The 22173-nt window shown below is 33.4% G+C and overlaps 2 protein-coding genes across 5 annotated transcripts; both read left to right on the forward strand.

The window, feature by feature from the left end:
- The first annotated feature begins 1314 nt into the window (after positions 1 to 1314).
- Positions 1315 to 10732, forward strand: Sf3b3 (splicing factor 3b subunit 3). The gene is made up of 17 exons (XM_085187543.1): positions 1315 to 1483; positions 1733 to 1979; positions 2325 to 2495; positions 2756 to 2950; positions 3337 to 3811; positions 4432 to 4589; positions 4896 to 5072; positions 5578 to 5885; positions 6252 to 6407; positions 6617 to 6801; positions 6986 to 7152; positions 7593 to 7797; positions 8002 to 8141; positions 8695 to 8921; positions 9102 to 9549; positions 9776 to 10050; positions 10549 to 10732. The coding sequence occupies exons 2-17, from the start codon at positions 1754 to 1756 to the stop codon at positions 10687 to 10689; spliced, it is 3654 nt and encodes a 1217-aa protein (XP_085043669.1). The 5' UTR covers positions 1315 to 1483; positions 1733 to 1753; the 3' UTR covers positions 10690 to 10732.
- Positions 10733 to 12964: 2232 nt separating this feature from the next.
- On the forward strand, positions 12965 to 21995 carry LOC146537839 (uncharacterized). Of its 4 annotated transcripts, none has more exons than XM_085187720.1 (5): positions 12965 to 13503; positions 17469 to 17871; positions 19487 to 19640; positions 20184 to 20332; positions 20414 to 21995. In XM_085187720.1, the coding sequence occupies exons 2-5, from the start codon at positions 17474 to 17476 to the stop codon at positions 21993 to 21995; spliced, it is 2283 nt and encodes a 760-aa protein (XP_085043846.1). In that variant the 5' UTR covers positions 12965 to 13503; positions 17469 to 17473. The 4 variants fall into 4 exon arrangements, with proteins under 4 accessions (XP_085043846.1, XP_085043843.1, XP_085043845.1 ...); XM_085187717.1 differs by having other exon boundaries at positions 12965 to 13294; XM_085187719.1 differs by having other exon boundaries at positions 12966 to 13511.
- Positions 21996 to 22173: the final 178 nt, after the last annotated feature.

A 22173-nucleotide genomic window follows, 5' to 3' on the forward strand; every position in this document is an offset into this window, starting at 1 on the left:
TTAGATAAATGCTTATTTTACTATAAGCTTATTTATAATAGTATAAAAATATTAAGATATACCTACTTGAGCCGGAATGACATTTTAAATATTTTTTATACTTCTTTAAATTTCCTTTTGTTTTGTTTTGTAATTTTAAAGTAAAGAAACTGTATTTTTTAATGTTTTAAAATAATAATATTTTTTAATTCATTAAGATAATATATAAAATTATAAAGTAAATAACTTTACCTTATTTACAATTTATAAGATTTTTAGTCTGTTATCATTTTTTTTTAATTAAGACTAAAATAAATTTAACTTATCCAATGTCATTTGTTGGTCTTTTATATTTTAAAGGTATATTAAAAGTTTTCAATGTATTTTATTTACTTTATATATTTTAATATATACATATACAGACATCCATATATATAATCTGATGATCTTTTGATATTATTGCTATTGCATAGTAAAAATACAATTTAACATTAATAAATCTTTTAGATATACTCATCTCTCTAATCATTCGATTTAAACCAGTACTAACTGTGAAGACGGCCCGCTCTACTATACAAGAGCCTCGAGGCACGCATTGTTCACATTCATGTTCTCTAAGGTGGTCTCATTAAATATTAAAAATCAACACCTAAATTATCATTATCTATTATACATGTATATATTTATCTATACTTCTAATTTCTATAGTTTTGTATTTAGAATTGAATTTACTACATCTAGAAAGAAAGCGAATGGCTTATAGCAGGATAGGTAGAGGGAACCTAGTGTTAAGACTCTCCATTCCCCACATTACGCCGAACTACTGAGAAATTGTGCGTTAAGTGACGGAACTCAACACCGTACTTTTGTCTTCGTTCTACAGCAAAGAAATGAAAACATTAACAAATAATATTTTATTCCCCCGAGTAGAATCGAAATCACAACCGTCACACAATTGTTATTCATATTCATTCAGAATTATAGATTGGTAAAAGAGTATAAAATAATATTTATTTAAATAGCCAGGAATTGTAAAAATAAAGCACTGAAAAAAAAACGAAAACTAAAATTGTTTAGATGAGTAACATCGCACTTTATATTTTTAAATGACGACATCTAGACTATTATTTATCAATTATTTCATTTTCATTGTATACCAACAGATGACGACGGTATTAATCGAAGCGCCATCTTACGCTAAATAGATAAACAAAACTATACATATAACGCCATCTGTCAGCAAATAGACATTTTGGCGCCAAAATAATTAAATTTTATAATGTAGCAACACAACAGTAGCATATATAAATTGGCGCCATGTCTAAAAATCCTCTATTTTGATTGGTCATCGCAGTTAGCGCTTCTCTTCTATTCGTGAGACAAAATGCGCGTCGTAGCGTCGCAGAAACCGGCATCCGCCATTTTACTAGTCTCTTGTGTTAAATTCGTTGACAAAATAATATATCCAGCCGCATCGCGGCAATCGGTTACTTATTCTTTTAAAGTAAGTAAATTTCAGTGTTTTGTTATATTGTGTGTGTTTTTTCAATATTTATTTGCACTTCTAGGTATCTCCACGATGGATTTTGTGTCTGTCGTGGTCGTTATTTGAGTGCTAAATTAATTAAGCTCACCCATTTGAAAACACAAACTAATTCTGTTTTCATTAGTTACGAGCCTAACATATACTTCTTTTAACTTAAATTGCAAACCATGTGTGTAGTTGATGCTAAATAAGTGTTCATCGTTGTAGGGTGGATAAGGCCGATCAAAAATGCATTTGTATAACCTGACACTGCAAGGCTCTACAGCCATAACCCACGCTGTGCATGGGAATTTCTCTGGCACAAAACAGCAAGAAATTGTGATATCTCGTGGTAAAACTGTGGAGCTTCTTAGGCCTGACCCCAATACCGGCAAAGTTCACACGCTGATGAAGGTTGAAATATTTGGAGTCGTCCGTTCAATGATGTCATTTCGTCTTACCGGCGGAACTAAAGGTAAATGAACTTTTGATACCACGTGGTTAACCCCAAAATATCACTTGCCTCTGTCGTTACTAAACCTCAATCACATTTTTCAAATTATGCTCCAGTATTCTTTAATATGTCTAAAAAGAAATTAATATATAAAATATTGCATTGTCTTGCTCCATGGTTTTTTTGTATAAAGATGCATGGTATAACTAGATGCATAGATAATATCCATCGCGTCGCTCTTGGCTGTTATTTATAACCTCTGGGATGTTCGTTGTATGGTACAATTTTAAAAAAATATCTCTAAACAAATTAAATAAATAAATCTTGTCAATTCCAATGTATTAAAAAATATAAATCTCCTTTTAGATTACATAGTAGTTGGTTCGGACTCTGGTCGTATTGTGATTTTAGAATATATACCTGCCAAAAACATACTTGAAAAAGTTCATCAAGAAACATTTGGAAAGTCAGGATGTAGAAGAATCGTCCCAGGACAATACCTGGCTATAGATCCAAAGGGCAGAGCCGTAATGATTGGTAAGATATTTGATTTTAAAATTGATAAATATTGCATATACTTTGCTTTAACCAACCTATTGTTGTTAAAAAAATATTATCACCATTTTTTTAATAAAAAAAGATGATGTATATGTACTGTGCAGTATCTCCTATAAAAATTATGGTGTGAGTTTTACTCATTCTGGGAAAGAATTATTTTCATTTCTCTTTAAATAAAACAGCACATACATGTACTGCATAAAGCTAAAAAAAGCATTATTTTTTTTTTATAATTTCAGGTGCAACAGAAAAACAAAAATTAGTATACATTTTAAACAGAGATGCTGAAGCCAGGTTAACAATTTCATCACCTCTAGAAGCTCACAAATCAAACACATTGGTCTACCATATGGTGGGTGTTGATGTTGGTTTTGAAAACCCAATGTTTGCCTGTTTGGAAATTGATTATGAAGAAGCAGATGCTGATCCAACTGGTAAATATAATATTATTTGTATTATTTATTAGATGGCCATTAAGTTAACACAATGTAGGATTGAAATGTGCATTTGGTCCAGATTTAGGGAATTAATTATCTTAATATCATGATGATGATATTAAGTTGATGGCAAGTATATATAGTATATATATGATGGCAAGCAGTGCTTTTCCGCAGTGAATATGCAATGACTTGAAATAAAAACTTTAAATGAACCGCTCGTAGCATTCAAGCAGAAAAAAATTAGTAGTAAATGATTATTATGAGGTCCGTGTTTCTGACTGACAGTGACGCCAAATCCTCCTTGTATGATATTCTCTCCCAAACATAAAGTATTTGTAAAAGCTAATATAAAAAATTATAATAAAATATATTATCCACAGGTAAAGCTGCTCAAAACACACAACAGACTCTTACATTTTATGAATTAGATTTGGGCTTAAATCATGTTGTACGAAAGTACTCTGAGCCTTTAGAAGAACACGCAAATTTCCTTATAACAGTGCCAGGTGGTAATGATGGACCATCTGGAGTATTAATTTGTTCAGAAAATTATCTAACATACAAAAATTTGGGTGATCAACATGACATTCGTTGTCCAATACCCAGGAGACGGAATGATCTAGATGATCCAGAAAGAGGTATGATTTTTGTGTGCTCAGCCACACACAAGACAAAATCAATGTTCTTCTTCTTAGCCCAAACAGAACAGGGTGATATATTTAAAATAACCATAGAGACTGATGAAGACATGGTGACTGAGATAAAACTGAAATACTTTGACACTGTCCCTGTTGCTACAGCTATGTGTGTGCTGAAAACTGGTTTCTTATTTGTGGCCTGTGAATTTGGCAACCAGTAAGTAAATTTCATTTTTATTGCTTTATGCTATTTAAAAGTTGTGGGTGCAAATCCTACTTTAGGGGGAATTTATTTATATTTCTTAGCCCTGGTAAAAATACAATATGTCTGAGTTTTGCCAGGCATCATGCAGAATTAGAGGGAATGTAAGCAAATGAGCGTCTTAACACTAGGTTCCTTCCGCCGGTCCTGCTTTGGTAAAGTGCAGTGTAAAGTTCGACATCATAATAAAAAATAATTTTTACGCATGTAAGCCTTATGTAATTAAAACTGATTTAATTACATTACTATTTCACATGCTAGAGTAAACATCTCTGAACCAAGGTCTTCCCTTTTACATGAGGTGAATGCACACTGATATGAGATGAACAGTTTTTAATGTTAACAATTAATACCAAAAATCTGTCAAATATCAAACTCGTTATTATATACTCTTATTATGACACTAGCCAGGGGCCCTTTGCCAGAATAGGGAGAGGAAAATAATTTATTTCTATAGTGGGATTTGAACTAATACTAATAACTATTGTATACATGTTTGGTTTTGAAAATGACAGCCACAATTAATATAATTGTTACTAAAAGAATAAAAATTCAATGTAAAACTTGTTTTTTAGTTATCTATACCAAATTGCCCACTTGGGTGATGAAGATGATGAGCCAGAGTTTAGTTCAGCCATGCCGCTGGAGGAAGGTGACACATTCTTCTTTGCTCCCCGCCCTCTTAGAAACTTGGTGTTGGTTGATGAATTGGATTCACTTTCTCCTATTTTAGGTAAGTTGATTTGTTTTTTGTTTAAAAGTTTTTTAAAGTTAGTATTCTCCCAAAAGAAGTAACACCTCTAGTATTCGATTCAGGTGCATTTTCATTTGTAATGAAACATTCCTACTTTTTATGCATGAAATGTAGATTTATGCATAAATGACTTACTTAAATGATGTAAACAATTTCGCTCCGTGTTTCATCTGAAATACTATGACGATCCATTAACCAGATCTGATTTTAAATAATAATTACAAATATACAAATATAAAATGTCTGAAGTACAAACTACTAATATAAATTTTTTACTTGTTTCAGCTTGTCATGTAGCTGATTTGACTGGTGAAGACACACCTCAGGTTTATTTAGCTTGTGGACGAGGGCCTAGGTCGTCTTTAAGAGCATTACGACACGGATTAGAAGTAGCCGAAATGGCTGTGTCTGAACTTCCCGGATCTCCTAATGCCGTGTGGACGGTACGACGACACAAAGATGGTGAGTATTCCTTTGTAATATAATTTGTTTTATAACACATTACTTTCTTTAAAATCAAAATAAAATTCATAACTAGTAACTTTTTTTACTGCTATATCAATATATTCACTTATATTAATTTAAATTTAATTACTGAAGAATAAAGTTTCTCATTTAAAATATTGGTCACTCTCAGTCAAAGTAATATCATTTGGAAGATTAAGAGGAGCTTTATGATTATGCTTTTGGTCCGTGTTACTGACATACTGTGATGTCACACTAACCACCTATGAATGCTCCTTTATCAACAAATTACTAATAAAACCCTGGTTGTTTGGTATACATAAACACCAGTGGTTTTTCTTTTCAGAATCTGCTATCGCGGGATGATCTGAGGCCTTCAATGCAAAGGTAGGCATCAACTCGATACACTTCAACGGAGCCAGACATCGCAAGAAGACTTCTATAATTAGCACACACTTGACCGTAAACATAGATTCTATTAGTATTCTTTCTTTGGTTGCAGATGAGTTTGATTCTTACATCATTGTGTCATTCGTAAATGCCACGCTAGTACTCTCTATTGGTGAAACGGTTGAAGAAGTGACAGATTCTGGTTTTCTGGGAACCACGCCGACGCTAAGTTGTCACGCACTTGGTAGCGATGCGCTAGTACAAGTTTACCCCGATGGTATAAGGCACATCCGCGCGGACAAACGTGTCAATGAATGGAAAGCACCTGGCAAAAAATCTATAGTAAAATGTGCTGTAAATCAAAGACAAGTTGTGATTGCACTCACTGGAGGGGAATTGGTCTATTTTGAAATGGATCCTGTAAGTAGTAATGCCACAGTATATGTACAAAAATTTGTACACTCTTTTTTTTTTTTAATTATTAAACAATATTTTTTTCGCTTTATTTCCGACGTGTTAGTGAGACGTGACTTTCGGGTTGTGTCTCACTAGAGTGGTGTGTAGCTGCACTATGCAGTGATGGGCCCACAACGTCGCAGATTATACCTCACTCCCGTTTGGTTGAGTGAGGACTCGGCATATTCCATAGCCAAACTGGAGCCATTCAGGCTGTGAAGGTGGCCAAACCATGCTGTGGACAAAAATATTGTAAAATATTTGTTACTTTTTAAAATATATCATTATTTATGTTAACAATGGAAGTATAACATAATTATAAACTTACAGACTGGGCAATTAAATGAATACACTGAAAGAAAGAAATTGTCGTCTGATGTCTCATGCATGGCGCTGGGTTCTGTAGCAACTGGAGAACAAAGGGCATGGTTCTTGGCAGTTGGTCTCATTGATAACACTGTCAGAGTTATTTCTTTAGATCCTGCGGTAAGAGTTATTGAATAATTATATTTTAAATATATGTTTTATATGTCATAGAATTTAAAATGATGATAAAAGGACACCACTGAGTAAACGTGATTACAACAAACCAAAAATGCGTTATTCTTAAATTATCTGATTTTGATATTTTTTTAAAAGAAAATGTTTCTCCCTTTTGTATAAACTTCTAACAATATTTTTATTATTTCTTTTAGGACTGTTTAGCACCTCGCTCAATGCAGGCATTACCAGCTAGTCCTGAATCACTTTGTATAGTTGACCAGCCATTTGAATCTGGTGCGAAATCTGCATTACATTTGAACATTGGACTTAGTAATGGAGTACTTTTGAGGACTACTCTAGATTCTGTGAGTGGTGACTTAGCAGATACAAGAACTAGGTATGTTTATATATTAGTTTTTTTTTTTTTTACTTTTGTTCATATTTTAAATGATGTCAACAATTTCGCTCCGTGTTTCATCTGAAATACTTTGAAGATTAATTAACCAGATCTGATATAAGTTTATATGTTCATTAATTTTCTATAATTTAAATAATAATTTAATCTGAGTATGTCTTTATAGATATTTAGGATCTCGTCCAGTGAAACTATTCAAAGTAAGAGTGCAGTCAGCAGAAGCTGTACTAGCTGTGTCTTCAAGAACATGGCTGGGTTACCAATATCAAAATCGTTTTCATCTTACTCCACTTTCATATGAGTGCTTGGAATATGCTGCAGGCTTCAGCTCAGGTTAGTATTATTATAAAAAAAAGAGAAAAACTAAATTGATCTACGAATTTTTAAGTGTTTGTCGAAAATACTAAAAAAGTTAAAACAAAGAATAAGAATATTTAAGTTTAAATACCCCGACGTTTTGTCGAAGTGAGACTTTCGGGTTTCGCTTTGGTAATAGTGGTGTGTAGCTGCACCATGCAGTGATGGGCCCACATCGTCGTAGATTATACCTCACTCCCATTTGGTTGAGTGAGGACTCTGCATATTCCATAGCCAAACTGGAGCCATTCAGGCTATGAAGGTGGCCAAACCATGCTGTGGACAAATTGAAATCAGTCTAAAGACTTGATTTTTCTTGAAATTTTATAAAAATGTTTTTTTTCAACAATACTTTACAATACTTTTTTAAAATTTTGCCTCACTTTTGTATTAATTGCTATATTTATCTATTTTAGAACAATGTACTGAAGGTATAGTAGCTATCTCTTCAAATACACTCCGAATTTTGGCGTTGGAAAAGCTTGGAGCAGTTTTTAATCAGACCTACCAACAGTTGGAATATACACCAAGAAAATTTGTTGTTAACACTGATAATAATCAAATCATTATTTTAGAAACTGATCATAATTCTTATACTGAAGAAATGAAGAAACAAAGAAGGTAAATATATAAAAAAGGGATGCAATATCAAAAAAATGTCTTATTTTATTGTTTTAAGTTTTTAAATGATGACAAAATTACACAATTAACTGAATTCGTATGTTGATAAACCTGCAGTACTGATTTATTACTTAACATTAACATACCATTAATTACATAGTACAATATTATGAATAAATATCTATATATATTGTTTTTTTTTAGAGTTCAAATGGCACAAGAAATGAGAGAAGCTGCAGCGGGCGGTGGTCCGGAAGAACAACAGTTGGCTAATGAAATGGCTGATGCTTTTTTAACTGATATACTACCAGAAAATGTGTTCTCTTCCCCTAAAGCTGGCGCAGGTTAGAATTTTTATATTATATCTTAATTTAATATTTTTTTTTATGATTTTAAAAAAAAAATGATTAGCATATAAAAATGATAAATCATAAAAGATTTATGATATGAACAAACTATCCAACAGAAAAATATTTATTTAATTTATACCAGTACATCTTGTACATATAAGAAAACTTAATTTTTATAACACTAATATAGATATATCGTTACTTTTTTAATCATGTTTTTATGGCCACATTCTCTGGGCAAGAGCAGAACTTGTAAAAAAGCAATCTGACTCTAATCGATTGTGGCTAAATTGAATCCTTGCGTTAATCCCAGATGACTTCAGTAAGTCATTTGATTCAAGCATTGGAAACATTTACTCTATAAATTAATGCACACATTGTTTAATTGAAGAATAATCAGTATGCAATAATCAATAATGCTTTTATTTTTTCTTACTTTAATTCTAATTCACCAACAGTTATTTATTAAATATTTTCACAAGATTAGTCAATATTTTGTCTTTGTTACTTAAATCAGATATAAAAAAGTTCTTAATACATTTAACAGGCATGTGGGCATCACAAATCCGCGTGATCGATGTGAACTCGTCCGCCGGGCAACCTGACACGCTGTTCAAGCTGCCTCTAGAACAGAACGAAGCGGCAGTGTCCCTCTGCGCGCTGCGGTGGGCGGCGCACGCCGAGCACGCGGTCACGCACCTCGTCGTGGGCGTCGCTAAGGATATGGTGCTGTCCCCGCGCTCGTGCACTGAAGGCAGCTTGCATGTATATAAGGTACAGTATATAGATAAATGTATTTTAATGTCTTTGAAGTGTAATTATGTTACTTTACGTATTTTAATATGATACTTTAATATCTTTGGTGAATTTTTTAAAATAATTTATAATTTTTTTAAGTGATGATGACTAAACTTGTTTATATAAACGGAATTTATATATTTTTTTCTATTACAGGTCTACAATACGGGTAAATTAGAACTAGTACACAAAACACCAGTTGATGAGTATCCAGGTGCTCTCGCCGCATTCAATGGAAAATTACTGGCCGGAGTCGGTCGCATGTTACGACTATATGATATCGGTCGGAGAAAACTATTACGCAAATGCGAAAACAGACACATTCCAAACTTCATTGCAGATATAAAAACTGTTAGACAAAGAATTTTCGTATCTGACGTACAAGAATCTATATTCTGCGTTAAATATAAGAAACGCGAGAATCAATTGATCATATTTGCTGATGATACTAATCCAAGGTGGATAACTAATAGCTGTGTACTAGATTACGACACGGTCGCCGTGTCTGATAAGTTTGGTAATATTTCTATAATGAGGCTACCGCAGTCTGTTACTGATGATGTTGATGAAGATCCTACGGGAAATAAAGCGCTTTGGGATAGAGGTACGTTTGTTTTTATAATCATGTTATTTAAAATTGTGATATATTTATAACTATGTTCAAGTATTTTTTCTTACTAATCTTTTATTAATATGATGAAATGAATAAAAATCACACATGCTAGACTAATGAGAATTAATGATTAACATATTCCTATCTGAGTGTTACACTACAATATATTTATTATAAAGGAACAAGGGCCAGTTTCAAAATGTTTTACCATTTTTAGGTTTACTAAACGGAGCATCACAAAAAGGTGATATTGTAGTCAACTTCCATGTTGGGGAAACAGTTACATCACTACAAAGAGCCACGTTAATACCGGGCGGGTCCGAAGCTTTGCTCTACGCCACAGTCAGTGGTGCCCTCGGAGTGCTCTTGCCGTTCACGTCAAGGGAAGACCATGATTTCTTCCAACATTTAGAAATGCATATGAGGAGTGAGAATCCGCCCTTGTGCGGACGTGATCATTTATCGTATAGAAGTTATTATTATCCAGTAAAAGTGAGTTGATCTTTTTAAACTTTTATATAATTAATTAATTTCTTAAAAATGTAATTAGTTTTAAATTGACATTGCTATTAGTGTCCTTGTGACCCATATGACAAGTTCCAAAGGTCTAGTCAGCAGTCACTCGTCCTACAGTGTCTGTGTTACACTTTTGGTATATAAGGCGCGTGTGGGGGCCACCGCGCGCCCCGTACTGGAGGCGCGCGCGCCGCCCTCGCCCGCGCCGTTCCCGAGAGTCGGCGCGCGGTCAGTATCACACGCCGTAGTATTGAGAACGCACATACATACATAAAAAGGAACAGTATACTTTGACTATAATCACGCTGAATCTCTACGCAAAAGAAACATGTGCTAAGACACTACCCCATTTTCTGCACAATTTTAGGAGCATCAGAACAGATAAATGAATTTTTTTAAAGTCATAAATAAATTATTTATTATTTCTTTCTCTTAAATGATATTTATTCATTTCTTTTATTTCAATTGTTACAGAATGTGATAGATGGAGATCTCTGTGAACAGTTCAACTCTTTAGATCCGGCGAAGCAAAAGTCCATTGCCGGCGACTTGGAAAGAGTGCCTGCGGAGGTGTCCAAGAAACTAGAAGATATAAGAACAAGATACGCGTTTTAGATTAATTGCATCTGAATTAAATATAAATGGCATTACAAGTTAAGCAGTATTTTTTATTACCTTTCTTTTATGACCTCAACTCTTTTTATAGTTTACTAAAAGACAATTTGTTTTTGATTAAATAAACATTGCATTGTATATTTTGTATTGTATGAAGGAAGATATTGCCTACATATTTTTCAATTGCAGAAAAAAACGTGTTATCGATAAATTAAAAAAGAAAATCGATTAAAGTTTATTTTCTAAAAAAATGTTTTATTTTTTCAAATAAATATCCTTGGTTTTTTTATAAATCGCTTCGTAAAGTCTTACGAACATTATTGGGACATTCTATATTTTTAGATCATATAAATAAACTACAATGACTATTATATTTATATGTTAGAGAATAATGACGAAACTAACTGAATTGACCGATGTCGTTTCACATATAATTTGGTAGGTAGTTCACTGACGGTGCCAGTCTACATAAATGTTTAAAATAGTATAAATAACGTGCGTCAGTAGTGCGGGTTCTTCACGGCGAGTTCCGACTGCCGGTTGTGCACACTAACCATGTCGACTACAAATAGACACGTTATGTATGTAATTGAAAAAATATCTCTGACACAACTAGTTTGTGCTCCTGTGAACATGTTGCCAAGATTAGGACATCGTAAATTACATTTTACGAAACTAGAAGATGAGGGAAAGAAATGTTCATAAAGATATGTAACCCGAATTTAATATAATTTACACAAGTGATTTTATATCCACATATGTGACCTCGCATCCACGCTTGTGGTCTAATATGACATGAGGCTTCAAATCCGCACATGTTATCTGATATCTACACAAGCACTATTATTTACCCGCACATATCAGAGTAAGCAGAGAGAACCTGGTAACTCAATGTTAAGACACTGGAGTTCTGGAGGCATTGCGTGTTGTATTAGAGCGAGGAAATGAAAATATAGTGAGAATGGAACCCAAAACCTATCGCATTTACAGTGGTACGCTTGCACCATACGCCGCGACTAACCTCAGAAAATTATAATTATTTACTTTTGCAACTCAAAATGTACAAGTACGTATAATATTTTAAAAAAAACTGCTTGTTTTTTTTTAAATTGCTTATATATGTTAAGTATGTTTAAATATAATAAATTGAAATTCTTAACATCTTCTACAGTACCTTAGCGCAAGTACCTATAATAATATAATTAATAAGAACAGAATGCAATTTCATAGTTTTAATTAAGTTATAGCGGTATTACGTTACGTTAACTTTAAGTTAGTACAGTAAGAAATGGCTGATCACTGGAGCATGGCTAACTAATAAAGGTATCGTTAGTCGTTCTCGTTACCGTATCGCTTCCATTTTCCATACCATTTCTTGTTAAACGCAAAGCCTTATATCAAAAATATATAGACATTTTGTATTGACATAATAATTTATTTAAGTCATCGTAGCGCAGGGGTAAAAGCGTGCGACTGGCGACGATTGTAAGCTCGATTCCAACTCACAATGTCTCGAGAGTTCGAAGGAAATTGGGAAACGGAAGTGTTTTAACACTAGATTCCCTCTGCATAACCTATTATGTACAGGATAGCGTGAACTAAGCTTCAAAAGAAAAAAGAAACTAATTTTCAAAGCTTTATTTTTTGGGCATCCATCTCCTACATTCGTACATTACTTATATAATTTTTTAATATATTCTATACAAATAATATGCACATTTCGAGCTTATAGCGCCTTAACCCCCGTACTTATCTAGAATTTCGACAACTACCCTTCAAATAGAGAGGGGTCTCTCTCCGTGCAATACGTAGGTACTTAAGTACTTATACTTAAAGTTCGAATATTTTTTTTCATTATACTAGAAATGAAAAGTAAAACCTTGATTTAAGTATTTCAATAACGTCAAAATAAGAAAAAGGCTTCAAATAATAAATTCCATAATTACAACACGTTATACATATTAAAACAATTAATAAAAAATAATTAATAAGTAAGCATCGTACATAGTACATATTAATAGCATTAATTTACAAAATTATACAATACGCGCCAAGTTGAAATTAATTCTAACATAATATCTGCGTCTGGCCGTGACGCCGCCTGTGTGGCCTAAATGCAAATGAGAAAAAGCCACATTTCCCTGCTTACAGGTGAAACAAACGTTACTATGACAATAATATCGACCGACGGGTTTTCCGAGCCTTTCGTCTGAAGTATTCACATTGCGTGCTAACCGCTGAAACTGTAAGGGCTGAAATGACTAGACATGACTGTAACGGGCGGGTAACGCAGAGCGGCGGCCGACGGAGCTGTGTGCCGACCCCTGTCTAAATATAAAAATCAGTGTAATTGTGGGTCGCGTGAGCACAGGCCGGCACACGCGAACAATGAATGCACAAATGTATCGGACCGCGTCGCGCAGCCACCTATGCGCGCGCGTCTGCCTCTGAAGAGCACTCCGGAGCACTCGTTAGGCGGTGCACCGTAACTGCGGTCGGGAGCGCAGCGTGCAATACGGCCATTAGAAAGTGTGTGTGATGCTGTCGGTGGGCAAGCCGGTGTCGCTAGTCCAGCAGAAGAAGCAGCAGTGGGCGCAGGAGAGAGGTGCGTAGCCGTCCTCCGTCCCCCGTCCGCCAGCTGCACACTTACTGCTAACAGCCGTGCTGCTTTACTGTTTTGCAACTATTCACGGTCGCGATTCCGTCTAAGCCGTAGTCATTAGTGCACCGCAGACCACTACCAGAATAATCACCACTTCGCTTGCACGAAACGCGTGTTGAAGAAAGCCCGATTAGAATCGGTTTCGTTATTGGGTCGGTATGTACGTACTTGCTTATTTATTTATAATTTATTGAGGTCATTTCAATTAAAACAACGCTTGCAATTCATATTTTCGTTACAGTCAAAATACGACGGATTTAATTAAATATTTTTGATCGTAGATATGTTATCGTCGGTATCTGTTGCGTTACATGTATGAAATTTAAAAATTGTATGAATAAAGCGTACCTATACAAAATTAAATATTGAATTTATACGGAACGAAATTTCAGTTACTTACGAATCGGCTGCAAATGTTGCTAGATCATAAAGTCGTTACGGCGGTATCAAAAATAAACGAATGTAACCAGTAATATTTTATTTAGATTTTAATTATTTTAGTAAATAACGCATCAAACGCGTCCATAAATCTCTCTAATAACTTCTTAGTTTAGAAAGTATTTCTTTTCAAATTAATCTGAATTCTAAACGTCATTTTTTCATCCCACTCTATATTTAAAATTCTTTGCATCTAATTTAGAAGTTAGAATTAAACAAGAAAAAAAGAGCAAAACGACCGCTTTATGTGCCACAAAATGCTGCGATTGTGTCACTTCCTCTTGTTATTTAAATGACAATCGCTCACTTCCGGGTAATGTAGATGAACCTAGAATAAAAAGCTACTGGTGATTTAATCATTTTTATTTATACAAAATAATAATATAACCGCTTTTTTCATTTCTTTTGCTGCTGTTGCTAATTTAAATTCTATAAAACAACCAAGCAGGTGTTGGTAGCGAATTACAAAGATTTACTTTCTATACAATATAAAGTAAACAAATCAGTTCGACTATTTTGTTTTTTTTAACTTTCGGTCATTACTAATAATTCATTATTCAATAGAAGATATAAAAGTGACGGTAATAATTGTTTTAAGATTTTTATTTGTTATTTTAAAAAAATATTTAAATTCACATCCTCGTTTACCATATATGGACACCAACTCCAAATATCCCCTATTTTTCAATGAGAGCTCCTCAAGCCCAAGAGATCATGCATTTTGTAATCAAAATTAAATTACCATGTAAATAAGTTAATCTTAATAATAAATCAATCATAAATCTTTATGGGTCCGATTTCCACTAGAGGAAATAAAATATTTAATATTTTCATTTCTTCGCTCTGTTGACGAGGAAAAGCGCGGCGTTGAGTTCCGCTACTCAACACGTAATGCCTCCTGAATTTGGCGGAAACTCGAAAACGGAATGCCAACACAACAAATATAACAATAAAGATATATGCAAAATTTCATTACAGCTGTCTAAAGGTTAACGATACCCAACTAAATCGTGCATGAAGTAAGGCAGGCACTAATGACAAACGAGTAAAAATATCAATAAAATAAAATAGACGACGTATACACATTTCAAGGCTAACGGAAAAACCATTGACCTCTGTCCTTCATTCATTAAATATTTCACCTATTGGCCATTATAGCTACAAACTTGTACCATCAATTTTTATTCGATATTGACAATTGAATATTTCTAGAAAGTAAGGACATAAATATGAAACTCATAATATATTCGTGCCTAATTTCATATAAGTACCATGTAAATATATTAGATGCTTTATTTTTTAAATCATTTTAAAATCTTAATATAATATTATCATTTTAATATATCTAAACACTGAAGATGACTGTAAACTCGACAGGTTGTGGGTTCGATTCCCACTAGAGGAATTAAAGCATTAAATATATTATGAATAGATACTACTGACAAATGTTAGGCAATAATAAATACTACAGAAAAAAATAAGTATGTATAGGCTTTATGTAGATACATAATACCTAGATAAAAAAGCATGCAATAAAGAACTAAAAATATTGCTTTACTAAATCGACTTATAACTAATAAATAATAGGTTAACATGCAAGTAAGCCACATATTTCCCACTGCGTTACGGTAATCACAACATAAAATTACACTTTAATAAGTATTTAAAATGATAGAATTACGGTAAGTATGTCTTAAGCAAATGTTAGTTAAATAATAGTATTTTCTAAACGCTGTTCTCCATCTTAACAAGGAAGGAGCAACTATAAATTGCATAATATACATTTGTGGAGCAGAATAAATAACATAAATCTAATTATATAAGTAAATCCATATACTAACTGAATGTAACTTTTATATTATATATATTATAAAAAAATAACCCATAATTTTAATTTAAACTTTGTTTAAAGAACCAACCGAGGCCGTCGTAGCACGTAGCACAGTGAATATAAACGCGACAGTGGGTTCGATTCCCAGTCGGGGGAATGAATTACGTACTTAATATTTTCATTTGCTCGCTCTGGTAACAAAACAAAGCGTTGTGTTCCGCCACTCAACACACAGTGTCTCAAAAATTTGTCGAGAACTGGAGAACAGAAAAATATCGAAAAAAACTAATTTAGTTGTAAAGTAGGTGCGTATAATATATTTTCGTATAGAGAAAGTCAATAGTAAATAATTTCTTAACCAGCAGTTCTTAGTCATCAATGATTTCTTGTATTTTTGGTATACTTAGATACCAACGTTTTATTAATGTTAATAGAATACATATTAATATTTCAACGTCGTCGTGCGCTTAGCATTGTACTAAATACGGTACCGAAAATTCATTTGTTTTTAACAATTTAATGAAAATATAAAGAAAGCTTGTCAAATTTTAATGATTTAGAATTTAGATTTAGCTGAACGAAACCTAATGAGAAGTCATTCCGTTCTTCTAATTATTTAATGATTATTTATCTGACTATTATAAAAGAAGATCAGTTTCTTTAAATGTCTGTATTCATTACATAAAAGTTGACGTAGCGTTAAAATAATATAACAAAAACACTCTGGTTGGTGAATTTACTGCGCACGAAAGCGTAGCGAAGCGAACAGCTAACAAAATATACCACAATCTAGTTAATCTTATTTACTGGTAATTAGACCGAACGTACGAGATCTTCTTTTATTAATTTCACTTTTAATTTTAAAATACAATTAAATATGAGCTAAGAAATCTATGTAGGTAGGTGACTGATTATAAATACTTATTTGTATCAAAATCTTATCTATGAAAATTGTTGTTACAAAAAATGGGGGTATTATCGGATTTCTGGCACGTCTGACTGTACACCTGGCAATGGGCTTAATCCTCACACGCTGGAATTGTAATTAACCTAAATATAATCATAATATTTATCGTGAGGTCTTTTGTGGCCCTGTGGCACAAGTGTGTGATTGATTCAGGCAATGCGAGTCGTTGAGATCCACCACTCAACACGGAATGCCTCCAGAATTCGGCAGAAAATGGGGAATGGAGTGTCTTAACACTAGGTTCCCTCTACTTACCCTACCCTACCTACGTATTATTATTATAATCATATTTATGTTAATTTCGATTACCTAACACTCAACACGCAATATCTTAGGACAGAGTGTGGAGAACGTAGTGTCTTTGAGACTAGTTTCCCTCTGTTTACCTTGATATGCGGGAAAAAGCAGACTATAATGAAATTAATTTCATATATTTATATTAATTTAAGTGATAAAATCGCTAATAATGTAGACCACGTAAGCGGAATATTAAAATATTATTTACATAAGAAACTCTATATTTAATGCCGACAAAACATGACAACTGACATCTCATAATAAGTATAATGTAACATGTAATATTATCACCATAATATCGTGCTTAAATAAATTAATTTTGAAATATCTCGTTATTAACTTGAAATATGGTCTGAGGCATAACTAGGTAAATTGTTGGCATGCATTGTTTCCGTTGTTCTACTTACATGCTTTATCGACAAAACTAAAGACCCTTAAGTTACCACGAAAAGGGGGAAATCTTGAATACTTTTCTTGGGCGAATAAAAAATTAACTCATTCTGAAACTACGTTCGTCATGGAAGGTGCTTGGTTTGTAACAATGGACGCTTAAATAAACAAATGTTATTTTACTAATGTTACAGAAGAAATGTCACATCTTTACCTTCCTTGGGGTTCCGGGGAGCGATACACGAATCGTTTACAAGTGCGAAATCAATTTGCTAGTTCTCTAGAACTACATAAGCAATCTTCTTATGACTATCAGGAGCCAATACAACGCCAAAGAAGTCCAAGTCTGCCGCCCATACATAATATTGATATTAACAGATCGTTAGAAGATAATAGACGCCAGAAAGAGGTTTTAAATAGAAACGTTTCTAGCGCCAAAAGATTCGCATTCTATGACGAAGATGCAGAAGGAGACACGTCCGGCTACGGCAGTGAAACTATTAACCATATGAATATCAGAAACCAGTGCACATTTCTCGAACCTGTGAATCACAACAACCCTGTGATTGCTTGGCAACAGGAGGAAAAGGAAAAAAGGTGAGCGTTTAAAATAATCTTTCAAAAAATATGCCTACTTAAATCTCCTATTTTATATTGTTCGTGAATAAATAGCGTTCATAATTTATTTAAAATGGAAGAGTTCCTAATTATCTTTTTGGATCATTCTATTTATGTCTATTATAAACTAGTTCTTTCCATTAAATAATATACCTACATAATGTTTATAACACTTCATGGCCTTGATAAGAAACGCCCAAAAGAGGTCGTAGACGATGGACTTGATTACACCTTTGTGCCGGTCGTTGTACTGTAACGAATACTAGCACTGACCTTATATTTAGATTATTTATATTCGAAATATTTCTTATAGTTAATTCACCCGGTTATTGGATGACTCAAAATTTGTGGCATATTAATATTAAGCTGAACGAAAATCATTAATTTATGAAATATTTTTTTGAGGCCGTCATGGCGCAGCGGCACAAAGGTGTGACTGTAATGCGACGATTGTAGGTTCGATCCCCACTCGAGGAAGTGACATAGTTATTTACATTTCCATTTTTTCGCTCTGGCGGCGAGGCAAAGCACGGCGTTGAGCTCTGCTACTCAACACACAATGTCTCCAGAATTCGGCAGAAAGTGGGGAACGTAGTGTCTTAACACTAGGTTCCCTCTGCCTACCCTGCTGTGTGCTGGATACAGCGTGAGGCAGAATTTAATTGGAATTTAATTTTAATAATTTTAACAACTGGTAGCCAATGAAGTTATATTCGCTACAACAAAATGGAACTATCTTAGGTATAATTATTTTGTATTGTAAAATTACATAGAAATTATCTAGAAATTCTGGTTTAGCGATCTGTGAAATATTTATTATAACTACCTACCTACTGCATAAGCACAACGCGTATCGTGTAACTAATGATTTAATAACCTGTCGCTTTTGAATTTGTAGCTGAAGTGAAGATATCTATCTGTAATACAAGACTGAAACAAAGTAACAAAAAATTACTATGTTTTAATTAAAATTAAATCAATTTTTTTTATTTTAATTTGAACTAAGCTCAAGTAAAAACACAAATATGAGAATACTGAAAGATTTTTTTTAGATTATTTATAGTAAAATCTATTAAATAAATCTATTAATTAAAATTAAACAAGTTTAACTAGATTATTTGCGTATAATTGAATATTGAATAAAATATTCAATACAATTACAAATATTACTGTAGGGGTACCGAAACCGGAAGTAGTCCTGCTGAAACGGCCGGCACGAAACTCACCAGTCGGCATTTTTTATATAAAATATATTATTGCTTAAAGCAATAATATATGGATTACCCTCTTATCTTGCATGAAATTTGAATGGTTTTAACAGAGTGTACAAATCTTTCCTTAATAACTTTCTTTAATTAGACGGTTATATTTATAATAGAATCTACCTATAACCGCGAACTATAATACAATTACAACTAGGTTAATATGCCTACCTACTAATCTGTAGGTATAATTATCAAAGTATAACATTATTCAAATAATTAATACTTACTAGACTAAACTACTTAGACTTCAGAAACAAACAATAAAGTTTTTATTTCATTCGTCCCCTCCCACTGACCTAGTAAAGGTAAGTAAAGTGTTTTTGCGCCAGAAAGCAGCCTTCAAGCGGGCGGTCAGGCATGACGGGCGGTCTGTCAGCGCGCAGCACGTCCGGCCAAGACGAGGGTCGTCCTCGCTGGGGAGACAGGGGTGTCGCCACGGGAAGATTGTGGGAACCCACCGCTCCTAATGAACGGCTACCACAGGTATTTCTTAATAAAATAATCAATTTATTATGAATATAGTAATATATGATGCCAATCATGACTCAGGGGCTCAATCGTGCTGCTATAAACGTTACAGGTTTAGGTGCGATTCCCACTCGAGGGGATGAAATATTTAATATTTTCATTTCTTCACTCTGGTTAAGACGCAAAGCTTCCAGAATTCAACGGACATTGAGGAACGGAAGTGTCTTGATGGAAATAGAGTGTGTAAATACTAGATTTTTTATAGAAGTATTCAATGACCGGGCATAAAAAATAGTATCTATTAGTAGCAGTATCTATTTACAGCAATTTACATTATTAATTAAAGTATTATATTTCTTTGATAACCTCTACGTAAACTACTAATTTCAAATTAAAATTGGTTTTACTATTATCTTTATTAAATAAAATTACAAAATATATTACATGCAAATTTTATATTTCTGTACCTATAGATAGTACTGAAAAAAATTATTCAATTAACATAGATTACATCAAAATTGACCAAAATGCATTTTCACTATATTTTTTTTTATTCAGATGCAAAACCAAAAGAAAGGTACACCGTCTTGGGTTGAACGTGGACTCAATATGATAGACAACGCGTCTGATGTTCTAATGATGGATCAAAGAAGTTCCAATTCCATTTTGGACTATGACCACTCCTCAAATGGAAGTGATGAAGGAAGGTAAAATATTTTTTTTATTATTTAAATCAACAAGAATATTTTATAGTTACTGATTATTTATTTATTTTTTCTTTATTCAAGGACTTTTCTTAGGGGCCAAAACGTACCAATAGAACCTGAAATTAAAGCTCAAAGAGAAACAAAACGCATAAAAGCTTTAGAATTACAATCCGCAATACTAAGTCAATTAGAAGAGCGTGAAAAACGCCGGCAAGAAGACAGAGAAAGAAAGTTAAGAGAAGAACGTATAGAAGAATTAAGAATACAAAGACAACAAGAAGAAGATAAATTAAGACTTGAGGAAGAGAAAAGAAAATGTAAGGAGAAAAAACTCTTAGAGCAACGTAAATTAGATGCCTTAAAGAGAGCTCTTGAAGATGCTGAAAGAAAGGCAAGACAAGAAAAAGAAAAACGGTTTAGCTGCCACAGACAAGCAACGTTATTCAGCGAAAACGATTGCACAGAAAAAGTAGATGATGGTGCTCCATGCGAGAATAAACAGTTCAGTCCAGCGAAATCATGCAGTCCCACAAAAACCTGTAGCCCTACTAAAAGTCACAGAACTTACAATGTCCAATCTTCGACAAGCCTAAATAAAGAAAATAGTTCTCAGCAAACGTCAGCTTTCAACTCCCCACGCTCTATAAATGCAAGCAACTTAAATTTATTTATCCACAATGTGCCACCTCATGCGTTGACAGATAATCAATATAATATTGTGCCAATTGGTATTACAAACAACGCTGAAATATTAAACAACCAAAATAATATACAACTGGCGGTTTTAGTACCACAAAATAAAAACGTTTATAGCATGTCGTTAAATTCTATAAACAATTTACACGATATATGTGAAATGGAAAAAATACTTACACCTAGCAAGTATCGTTCCATTAAAACTAAAGATGCCTATACACAGACTGACGTCAACATACCAAATAAAACTCCGGAAAGAACAGAGAACGATGTGAGGAGTATAGATAAAAATTATTCTAATATAGATGAAAACGCACCAAATGACGAACATCGTAATGTATCTAAAAAGGATCGCCGGTTAAGATCAGAAGAAAGGTATAAGAAAGATATCGAAAGTCGACCCAAATGGGGTGCAAATAAACCTGTAGCTCAATATAAAAAGCAAAGCGAAAAGGATCCATTTTATACTCAAAAAAGAAAAGTGCGACAAAAATATCGACCACAAGTTAGACAGTATATGTCACAGTCTAGCGAAGATAGCAGGTCGCCCAGCCCTCCAACAAGAAGCGATAAGACTATAGAGATTAGCATTAAAAAACGAAATTCACTTAGTCAGTCGTATTGGAGAAATAAAAGATCCAGTCAAGACTTTACACCATTTCAAAATCAAATAAATAACAACCCAGAGTTTACATCATTAGCACAAATAACTGAAGATAATAAAATGGAGAACAAAAAATCACCAAAAATATCTGCCGCAAAAAGATTGACTTTGTCTCAAAAATTCATAAACGACAAATATGGCAGTAGAAAATTATGGATAGATGATACGAACGATAGAGCAACCAAATATAGCTTAAGTGACTTGGATAACCCAAAAAGAATTAGTGAAAAAAATATGATCAAACGAGATGTTCATGAAATAAGTCAAATACAAGACGATATGCTATCCAACATAAAACTATAAAATAAATTTACTTTCGTATATTATACAAGACCAGTATAGAGTGCAATATTTATTCATAAGCAAATTAGGTTACTTACGTAGGTATTCCTTATTGATCCAACTGTTTCTAAGAAATGAAATGAAGTTAAATCGATAACATTGACTCACAAGAGCTACTAAGCTTGCGACGACGTGACGG

The sequence above is a fragment of the Heliconius melpomene genome, chromosome 7 (genome assembly GCF_056956725.1).
Source record: "Heliconius melpomene rosina isolate 202511_hmr_F chromosome 7, ASM5695672v1, whole genome shotgun sequence".
NCBI classification, from domain to species: Eukaryota; Metazoa; Arthropoda; class Insecta; order Lepidoptera; family Nymphalidae; genus Heliconius; species Heliconius melpomene.